Consider the following 12,025-nt stretch of genomic DNA (forward strand, 5'->3'; position numbering starts at 1 on the left):
CTTCATTAATTAAAAAAAATATGTTGCCTCTGAAGATAATCCAGCCAGTAATTATTACATGTTTTTGCTTTTGCAGTTTAGTTTTTCTGAGGTAAGTGTATCGTGTCTTTTCCGGTTGCTGGTGTTTGTGTAACTGGTAGCGAGTTTTGCTGCTCTGCCTCTACCCAGTTAATTTTGCTATTATCTTCATTACATCAGCTAATTACCCACTGTACATTTAAACCTACATTAAGCACCCTTAGCTCTATCCTTCTTTTAGCGATTTTCTCTGCCAGTTACTTTAGCTTAGCAGTTAGTGATGGCTTCTCTCTCACTCCCTCTCACTCTCCTGCTCTCTCTTGCTCGGTGTGTCTTATATTCAGTTATAACTCTGCCTCCTTTAGCGATAATGATACATGTAATAAATGTAGTTTATTTAAAGTGATGGAGGCGAGACTCCGTGAATTGGAAGCACAGCTCTGCAAATCGTTAGCTGCGGTAGTTAGCAAGCCTCCAGCGGCTGGTGCAAGCTTACCCAGCATAGCTCCTACTCTCCCCTGGCACCTCCCAAGCAGCCAGGAAGCCAGGGTGGCCTCTTATACTTCTGTAAGAAGAAGTTTTGCCCTAAGCAGAAGCCCATGGTTCACCACCAACCAGTTCATGGTTCAAACAGATACTCCCCACTCAGCGACACACCGGCTGAGAAGCCAACTCTGGTTATTGGCAGCTCTATCTTGAGAAACCTGAAGTTAGGGACTCCAGCAACCATAGTCAAATGTATTGCTGGGGACAAAGCAGGTGACGTTGAATCATATTCAAAACTGCCGGCTAAGGACAAACATAAAAACCGTAAGATTGTAATTCACATCGGCTGTAACGACACCCGATTACGCCAATAGTAGGTTAAAAAAATTTATACTGAGTCGGTGTGTATATATGAAAAGACCATTCCAGGATCCTTAGTTTTCTATGGGCCCCTGCCTAACCTGAACCAGTGATGACATGTATAGCTGCATGTCATCATTCAACCGCTGGCAGTCAGGATGGTTTCCAGTGAATGACGTCGGCTTTGTGGATAATTGGTGGACCTTATGGGGAAGACCTGGTCTAATTAGGATAGACGGCATAAATCCCACTTTGGATGGAGCAGCTCTCATATCTAGAAATCTGAGTTTATTAGTAGACCAAAACCATGACAACTCAGAGTTGAGACCAGTCGCAGTCTTACACCGTTCCTCAGTGCTTCCATAACGGCAATCACCCACCCAAAACCCCACAGAGACTGTGTCTGCCCCCCCACCATTTAAAGTAATTCGCTCAAAAACTAGCAGAAGACTTGTACAACTTTAGTTGAATACAAAAACCTAATAAAAATTAAGACCACCTTTGCAGAAGTAGGACAAAATAGGAGAACTAAATGTGGACTCTTAAACATTAGATCACTCTCATCCAAAGCTGTATTAGTAAATGATCTAATATTAGATAATCAAATTGATATATTTAGTCTCGCTGAAACCTGGCTGTGTCATGATGAATATGTTAACCTAACTGAATCCACTCCCCCAGTCATATTAATACTCACATTCCTCAAGGCACCAGACAAGGAAATGGAGTTGCAGCCATTTTCAACTCAAGCTTAACAGTCAACCGTGAACCTAAACTCATTTATACCTCTTTCGATAGCCTGGTTCTTAGTATTACATATCCAACCTGGAAAACAATAAAGCTTATTCTATTTGTCATAGTGTACCGCACTCCAGGTCTACACTCTGAATTTTTATCTCAATTCTATTTATCAAGTTTAGTACAGACAAAGTAATTATAGTAGGTGATTTCAATATTCATGTGGATGCTGGTAATGATAGCCTTACCAATGTGTTTATCTCATTATTAGACTCAACTGGCTTCTCTCAGGGTGTAAATAAACCCACTCACTGTTTTAACCACACCCTAGACCTCGTTCTGACTTATGGCATCGAAATTGAATTTTTAATAATCTTTCCACAGAATCCTCTTTTATTGGACAATTGTTTGGTAACTTTTGAATTCTTATTGCTGGACTAAACACCATTAGGCAAAAATGTTTTTACTAGATGTTAAGGAAGTGATTCCATCAGCACTGCCATGGAACAATATAACAGAGGTCTCCTATGCTAAATTTAGTCCCTCCCAAATCGATCATCTTGTTGATAGGGCTGCAGGCTCAATGAGAATGACACTTGACTCTACTGCCCCTCTAAAAAAAGAAGATAATAAAACAAAGTAGGTTAGCTCCATGGTTTAACTCTGAAATCTACTTATTGAAGTAAACTATGCAAAAACTTGAAATGATATGGTGTTCTACCAAAATGGCAGAATCCTGCTTAGCCTAGTCTGATTGAATTAAACATCTAGGAAGGCTCTCTGTAATGCTAGAGCAGCTTATTACTCATCTTTAATACAGGAAAATAAAAACAACCCTATGTTTCTTTTCAGCACTTGTAGCCAGGCTGACAGAGAGTCATAGCTCTATTGATCCATGTATTCCCATAGCTCCCAGTAGTGACGATTTCATGAGCTTCTTTAATGATAAAATTCTAACTATTAGAGACAAAATTCAACACCTTCTTAGAAACAGCTGTAAAACCTGATATATATTTAGACTGTTTTTCTCCTATCGACCTTCGCCAACTAACTTCAGCAATGTCTTCATTTAAATCATCAAACTGTCTCTTAGACCCCATCCTAACTAGGCTGCTTAGGGAAGCTTTACCCTTAGTAAGCATTTCTTTATTAGATACAATCAGTCTGTCTTTATTAACAGGCTATGTACTGCAGTCCTTTAAAATACCTATAGTTAAACCTCTTCTTAAAAAGCCTACTTTTGATCCAGATGTTTCAGACAACTATTGAACTATATCTAACCTTCCCTTTCTCTCTAAGATCTTCGAGAAAGCTTTCACCAACCAGTTGTGTCACTTTGTACATAATAATAGTTTATTTGAGGATTTTCAGTCAGGCTTTAGAGTGCATCATAGCATGGACATAGCACTGGGGAAAGTAACAAATGATCTTCTAATTGCATTGGACAAAGGACTTGTCTTTGTACTTGTCTTGTTAGATCTTAGTGCTGCATTTGACAATATTGACCATCACATCCTATTACAGAGTCTGGAACATTTAATTGGCATTAAAGGAACAACTATAAGCTGGTTTAAGTCCTATTTATCAGATTGATTTCAGTTTGTGCACTTTAATGATAAATCTTCCATATACTCAAAAGTTAGTCACGGAATTCCACAAGGTTCTGTGCTTGGACCAGTTTTATTCACCTTATATATACTTCCTTTAGACAATACTATTAGGAAACACTCCATAAACTTACATTATTATGCAGATGATACCCAATTGTAATTGTCAGTGAAGCCTGATGAAACTAATCAGTTAGATAAAATTCAAGCTTGCCTTAAGGAAATAAAGACCTGGATGACCAGCAACTTTCTGCTGTTAAACTCAGACAAAACTGAAGTTATTGTACTTGGTCCACAACACCTCAGAAACACATTATCTAATGATATACTTACTCTAGATGGCATTGCCCTGGCCTCCAGCACCACCGTTATCCTATCTTTGATCAGGATATGTCCTTTAACTCCCACATAAAACAAACGTCAAGGACTGCCTTTTTTCCACCTCTGTAACATTCAGGCACATTATCACACTGTCCCAACAAATCTCTAAATACTCTCCAGCTAATCCAGGATGCTGCGAATACTGACACAAACTAGGAAAAGAGATTATATTTCTCCAGTGTTAGCTTCTCTGCATTAGCTCCCTGTAAAAACCAGAATAGAATTTAAAATCCTCCTTTTCACCTACAAAGCCCTTAATGGTCAGGCACCATCATCTCTTAAAGAACTCATAGTCCCCTATTTCCCCAGTAGAAAACTGCGCTCCCAAAAGGCAGGCTTACTTATGGTTCCTGGAGCTTCCAAAAGTAGAATGGGAGGCAGAGCCTTCAGTTATCAGGCTCCTCTACTGTGGGACCATCTTCCAGTTTGTATCTGGGAGGCAGACACCCTCTGTACATGTAAGATTAGGCTTGAAACCTTCCTTTTTGATAAAGCTTACAGTTAGGGCTGGCTCACACCTGGCTTGACCCATCCCCTAGTTATGCTGCTATGGACTTCCCACAATACACCAAGCTCCTCTCTCCTCCTCTTCCTCTCCATCTGTACGCATTCATATCCCCTCAATTCTTGTTACTAACTTGGCTTCTTCTCTCTCATAGTTTTGTGCTTTATCATCTCTCTCCCCTCTCCTTCTGTTGTTTTTGGCAGGTATTTCTGCCCCAGGTGCTGCAGAGTCTGGATCTGTGACTGCAAACCACCTACTGCCCCCATGATCTTGCTCAACACCCACTGCTTCAACTGCCCTATTATTATAATTAATAGTTTTATTAGTAGTATCATAATTATTATTATACATCTTTATGTTGTACCTGTATTGTTGTATGCCCCCCCCCTTCTCTCAGCCAAGCCGGTTGATGCACTTGGCCGCCCACCATGAGCCTGGTCCTGTTGAAGGTTTCTACCTGTTAAAAGGGAATTTTTCCTTGCTGCTGTCGCCAAGTGCTTGCTCATGGGGGAATGCTGAACTATAAAGAGTACAATCTAGACCTGCCCTATATGAAAAGTGCCCAGAGATAACCTCTGTTATGATTCAGCGCTATATAAATAAAATTGACATGAATTGAATTGAATAGTTTTATAGAAACATAATTTGTAGGAGACAGGGTTGTTTACAGGGTCATCAAACCAAGCGCTGTTGTATGACATTGTTCTTCTCGGTTGCTTCAGATAGACCTTGTCTGAAGCATGTTCATGGTGGAGCATTCTTCAAAACTCCAAATATTTTGTATATTAAGTGTCTTTTACTGTGGCAAATGGTAACGGGAGTGAGAACCCTCACACACTGAAGCTGCCATACATGGTGTTGGCCTGACCATCAGGAGCAATTTGGAGTTCAGGATCGGGCTTGAGGTCTACCGTATTTTTTATATTATTTTTACAGCTTTTTGAAAAAAAACAAAACATCATGCATAAGAAAATAATAATTAAAAAGATAGAATGAAGTCTGACACTAGGTTAATAAAATGTTAAGGGTTACTTTCCCAATTCTGATATTCTGCGCCAGCCTCCACCAAGGCCTGTGTCAAATTACATACACCAGATTTGAGAGGAAAAAAATTCAAATTCATTGTAAATGTTCCAGATCTACCCAAAAATTTAATGGGCTTTTTCCTGGCCCATGCCTGATCCCTCCACCATGTTCGATACAAATTGGTTCAGTAGTTTTGCATAATCCTGCTGACAAACACACAAACAAACAAACAAACATGGCTGATCAAATGACCACCTTGGCGGAGGTAAAAACTGATATACATGTCATTATTATGACCTCTGCCTCATCGTACAAAAAAAAGTTTTCTTCTATTCCTCTCATTTCTGAGCTGAGGCTAATTAAAAAATATAGAATTAATGTTACATGTCAAAACCCCTGTAACTAATTTGTCTCAGATGAGTGGGAACACTTAGTTGCTGGCAACTTGCTGTGAATGACTGTTTTGAAGTCAACATGGCTTAAACTACATGGGGCCGTTACTGTTGCTCTACGGAGACTGTCATTGTTCTTATTAACTTAATACAGGGAAAAAAAACAGGGCATGAGAAATACAGTTTCGTATAAGAGAAATCTGATTTGGAGAAAAATTTTTCCCAGAACAATAACACTAAAGTGATGCCTGAGCAGGAGTTCTAAAAAGATGGCACCAGACAGAGACATCAATATATCATGACAAAGATAAATAAATTAAAAAAAAACATTTAAAAATGAGATATACAAGTTTTACCTCATGACTTTAGTCATCAGTCTTTTCATATTAAGGAAAAACATCATTCACCACACATGCCGTTGACCTTCCCTTGACATTCATATTGTCATCTACAACAATATATGACACTGTGGGGCAAAAATATGCATATTAGTATGTGTATTGAACCACACCTATTCACAGTCTTGGAAAATTGACAACTGAACCTCTCCCCCAAACAGTGACTGTCCAATTATAGCTTTGCTAATGTAAGTAGGCACAGAAGGCCTGAAAAGCTTCAGATTTCTCCACATGCTGAAGCTGTATGCATGGGGCTGTAGTAAGAGTGATACTCAGTATAGAGAGAGTTTCTTTTTGCCCTTCCATAACCGAACATACAAAAGCATACATTTATGGAATAGATTAAACAATGTATTTATCTGCTCTAACGTAGATAAATACATTAATATGTTACATTAATACGTGTCAATATGTTTGGCTAACTGAAACATCCACTGTGTGGAAGCTGGTGTAACACTGGTCTCCAGATTCTACTGTATCAGAGTTTAGGGTACTGTTAGCATCGATTTGTCCTCATTGTAAAACCATTTACCATTACCATTTACCATTCACGTAAAAGTAAAATGTACTGTTTGCAAATACTAATGATAAAGCATAAATCTAACCCTGATTTTACATTATTTTCTTAAAGTACTGTAATAGTAAAGCTAACTACCTCTATCCTGCAAAACAAGGACTTTGCTGCGTCTTGATTTCCAATGTTCTTTGTATGGATCATCAACTGCTGACTTTTTCCCTGGACATGCAGTTTTAGTTTTAGACTGTTTTGTGTCATTACATGGAGCTGCGTTGTCATAATATCTTGTTTGCAGCCATCATGCATATCTAAGACCGTTTTGTCGCGTTCTGATGTTCATATGGGTTAGATGAAGATGGAATTTCCAACCCACTCAGTGATCTATAAATTGAATTAGCTAGTTAGAAATAGCCGATAAGATCTGTCAGTTATCATTTAATTTGGCAAACTGATAATCAGCGACTTAAAATAAGAAGCCTGCTTTTGTCTTTCTTTGGCTGAAATCAAGGACCCATTGTTTTAAAAAAAAATGCTAGTGATTTTGAATGGCAAATCTGTCACTGTTAACATTGTAAACTGCATACATGCAGTGCTAGATTGGAAAGCCTAACAAGTGTAGCAACAGTACCGTCTGTCTCTCCTCTTGTCTTTGTCTCCAACACAGACTTCAAAACACTTCTACCTACTATATCAGTCTGTGTGGATGTGCATGATTGCAGGCTTCTATAATACATATTCAATTCTTTAAATGAATTTAAATGTTTACTACTGGTACAACAGATGTTTCAGATCACTGGAGTCACACGTGCACACAAAATACAGACACCAACACACACATATATACTGTATATGTAAGGTGTATAGACACACATGCAAGAAAAGTGCAAGAAGCCGAGGGTTGTTTCCAGGGCAACAGGCAGGTGATGGTAGTTACAGTAATAGGGTCCTGATGGCGAAGTGACAGCACATAGATGAAAGGCAGCCATTCTGTCACTCACCAGGAAGTGAGGGCCATGCAGTGAAGAGGTGGATCTGAGAGTTAGTGAATGTAAAACTTATGGAAACATGAAAAAAACAAATAGTTTCTCCTTTCTCTCTTTCTTTCCTGCACTGCTAGTCAGTAACAAACTTCAAAACCGCAGCCAGTTTTGGAATGAAGTAGCAACAAAAATTACTTCAAAATTTGGACCTGCAGCTTACATTTACTGTGAACTGTCAAAATACACATACACACACACACACACACACACACACACACACACAAACACACTCTCTCATACACATGGATACTCATTATCGCATGCTTCCAACTCCAAGAATCGATACAAATAGGCCAGATTTTCTGCCTGGATAATAATATTTTTAACAACCTCTCTCACCCTCTCTCTCTCTCTTTTCCACTCTGTCCATCACCTGCGTTGAATCAACACACATATGTACACAGTCTCTCTTGCCCACATACAGGCAAACAGAACGTATATACAGGGAAAGTAATGAATTTTTCTTTTTAATTGTGTCTTCCCACACTGTTCCAGCTGAATTTGTTTCCTCAAAGACATGACATATGTGTTTGCTCATTTCTGCCCTCATGTGTGTGTTCATATAAATGCGTTCGAGCAAGCATGCACGAGTGTGCCTACGTGGATGACTCTGGAGCTCTGTGTGTGCATATGCATGTGCGTGTCTGACTGATGCATCATAGGTGTCCAGTTCTGTTTTTGTGGCAGCTACAGTAGAAGGTTGAGGGCTACAGAAGAAAAACTGATTATTCGGCTTTCGCTGACAGTAAATCAATACAACTAAATATGCACACACGCATGCATGCATGCGCACATACACACTGACACTAATCCCTTCCCTCTATAAAGAACATAAACACATGCATATCAGATGCATGATGCATCAACGCACTTTATAACTACATCAGTCTGTCCATACCAAGACCCCACTTTGCTCGGACATTCTCAATTACTGAATACACACACACACACACACACACACACATACACACATACACACACAAACACACACATACACACGCACAAACACATAGGCACAAGCACACACACAGACTGCGTGCTCAGGGCCTCCTGAGGGTGCTGGTGGGCATGGCTGATTGACCCTGCCTCACCAATCTGCCCAGCTCTCTGCCAGAAAATCAACCAATTAAAAGATGCAGGCGCCACAGCGGCACTGGGGGGGAAAAAATGCTGGAATTGTAGGGAACAGCAGCTGCGATGTTGAATTGGGAAGCAGCTGTGAGGAGCTGACCTGACAAGGCAGGACAGACAAGCTCTCTCTCTCTGTAGGTTCTAAGTAAAATAGCTTTGGTTAGGTGTATTTTATGTACTTTATGTATTATTTATTATGTACATAGTCAGTGCTTACCGTCAGCATATAATATAATGTGCATATATTTCTGTATATATATATATATATATATATATATATAGAGAGAGAGATACACACACACACATTATATAAGTTCATTATATTCATTATTTTATATTTCATTAAATTATTACATTTTCTTTTTCATTTTTTATGCAAAACTGCTACTGAATCATGTAAACAATTGCTGAACTTTTTTCAACATGTACTATCCCGTTAAGTTTTAGAGCCACACTATTTTTAGGTTTATTGAAAGTGTATCTTTACACGATAAAGACAGAGAAAATCAAATGGGGAGAGGAACACATCAACTGGCTAAAATTTAACTAGGCCCACATCTAATGATTATTTTCAATATCACTTAATTTGCCAATTTTTTGAATAATCATTTAGTCTATAAAATGCCCTTTGCAATTTCCCAGAGGCAATTTGAGGCTTCTGTGGATTGTTTTGTTTGACAAACTTTTCAAAACCCAAATATATTCAATTTACAGTCATATAAAGCAAAAAAAAACAAAACACCAAATCCTAATTTGAGAGGATAGAACTAGTGAATGTATTGCATTTTTAGCTTGATAAATGTCACCAAATTACTCGGTCATCAAAACTTTCTTTTGATTGACATCATCCTGGCACTCAGATGATCTCAACCTTGAGAGGCTTACCCAGACTGCTTGCAACAATGCTTTTCCAGTACATAGAAAGAGTCCAGGCCGACTGTCTTACAACTTGGCTACTTCCAATAACTTGGTGCTGTAGCCAGAAAGACCATCAGCCTCTCCTTACTCATTCTCATCAGCAGGGAGGAATCAGATACAGTGTAAGTAGGGCTTATAGCTGCCCTTATACTTAAAACTAACTGCAAGTGCCATTGCATCCCATCAAAACCACATTCCATTTTGCTTTATCTGTTTGACAATAAACACCTGCATGAGAATCAAGAGATCAGAGACCCAACTCTTACTTACATATGTTGGGAGAACTCAGGTGCCTCATCGTTGACATTAGCCATGCGAATTCGAACTGTAGTTGTGCCAGTCCGAGGGACCTCCCCCTTGTCAATGGCCATCACAACAAATTCGTAGAGATGGTTAGGCCTCTCGTAGTCCAGAGGCCCTGCAGGGAAGATGGTCCCATGTGGGGAAATGGTGAAGTCCTGACTCAGGGTGTAATAGGTCAACTCTGCATTCTCCTCTGAGTCGCAGTCGCTGGCTGACACTAAAGATGAGAACGTACAGATGGAGAATAGAAAGAAAAAGAGTTACAGGCACTAAACAAAGACAACACTAGATCCCAGCCTTTCCTTTTACCCATGAAGTATAGTTTTATATGATGGTTGGTTTATGTGATGCACTCTCTAACACCACCACCATTACTCTGGTGGTATAGTCTAACTGAACAAAGGAACACTGACTGTGAAAGCACGGATGTTTTGAAGGACCATGGTCAACTGATGAATCTAGCTGAAATGGGTATGGGTATTATTCAGTCTCAAAACACTAAAATAAAAAATACCATTAATGTTATCACTTTCGTCCAACCCCCACAGGCTGGATGTCAAAAGCATATTTCTCAATAATAGCTGTACAAAAGCACTTAAATCATTAAAATCCTAAACTCACAGTACAGAATTATGGCACAAGTTCACCAGTGAAATGCCACAGGAGTAATGGCAGCTTGTATACTTTGGCCTACTTCCCACAACTTACAATGAATGATGGCAAGGGCGGATGTCCTTGGACAAGGGATGTGCATCTACTGAACTGTCCAGAGAAAAACACTCATACTATCTACATCACTATGTTCTATTTTTCACCTCTTCTTTTTATGTCCCACTTGGGTTGCTTTAGAAAAATGAAATGACATCAGGCATTCTTTGCAACAAACTTCCTTTTATTACAAAACTTACTGATTTAAGTCATAGTGAAAGAGAAAACAGTTCCTGAATCAAACAAGAAAGTACAATCTGTTCTCTCATTAATGTAAGGTTAACTTATGTTCTTGTGTCCTGTATTTCAGCAAAAGAACTCAACATGGGCACAGAATAACTATTCACTTCTCATGCTATGTGACCAAATTGAAGATTGAAAAGAAAGTGATGCTCCCACTGGCTTAAATGTTCAGTTCTGTACACTTACAAGAGCAATACTGTTACTTGAACAGCGTGTATTGAAAGGACTGTCATTTTGCAACATTTCTGTTTCTACATCACACATTGGGAATCCATGGAGCCAGTACTCACTCGGCCACAAATTGATTGCCTTGCTAAAACTGAAAAGACCACCAGGGATTTGAATGAGCATATTTTCCGCTAACAAGAGCATTTCACCATTAGACTCTAAATTCTCCAATGCGCCTTACATTGCATTTGGCTCATGTGGTCATACACACACAAAAACAAACACTAACAAACACACATCCACATGAATCAATACATGCACTCGCATGTTGGCACATAAAAAGGTCACTGTTTCTTTCAGCTAACAAACTTCTTCTTTATTGCCATAAGGCCTTTGGGAGCCTAGCATGCTTCAAATTAATAGTTTCAACAAAATGTCAACAAAACAAAATATCCAAGCTCACTAAAAGAAGATCTGTAAACGTTGTCAGTGTTAATTCACATGATTTGCTTTATTTCATTAGGACTCCAGTTTTATTCGGAACAAATTAGACTGATTGATTGTGTTAAGTGTTGTGAAGTGTTCTTACTCGAATATTTATGGCCTGTGGCCTTAAGTCTTTCATCATCCTGAACTAAATACTGACTCAACTGAAATGAATTACATGTTCAAAAATCATCTTTTTTCTCCTCCCATGAAGCTGCAAAAGCCAGAGTGAGAATGAAATGGACCAAAACTGAAAGAAAACACCTTAACCAAACTACATCTCAGTAAGCAGCACCACAATCAAAGAAAGCTGGATTCATCAACACTGGATCTTTAGCTTCTGTCCTGGCCGGTAAGCACGAGCATGCTGTGTGCACCCTACTCATATTACAGAAATGTTTAAGTTCATATTACTGCATACCCATTCTTGACAAAAATGGTAACCTACCTCAACCAAACTGACTGATTTAAAACAAATCTGCATTAAAATCCACTTAAAATAATTAAAAAGAAAATGCCTGAATGCCTGAAAACTGAGTTAAGGAGGTGGCAGGGCGAGTGTGAAAGCTTACAGTGTGTCAACAAATTCCCCAAATCAGG

General features: G+C 39.0%; 1 protein-coding gene across 1 annotated transcript in view; it reads right to left on the reverse strand.

Moving 5' to 3' along the window:
• si:ch211-186j3.6 (neural-cadherin) overlaps positions 1-12,025 on the reverse strand; it is a 299,335-nt gene that overhangs the window by 197,211 nt on the left and 90,099 nt on the right. The window contains exon 6 of the mRNA XM_040139108.1: positions 9,788-10,037. Within this exon, the coding sequence (XP_039995042.1) occupies positions 9,788-10,037 (250 nt within the window). The remainder of the gene's footprint in view (positions 1-9,787; positions 10,038-12,025) is intronic.

Source organism: Xiphias gladius, chromosome 1 (genome assembly GCF_016859285.1).
Source record: "Xiphias gladius isolate SHS-SW01 ecotype Sanya breed wild chromosome 1, ASM1685928v1, whole genome shotgun sequence".
Classification (NCBI taxonomy): domain Eukaryota; kingdom Metazoa; phylum Chordata; class Actinopteri; order Istiophoriformes; family Xiphiidae; genus Xiphias; species Xiphias gladius.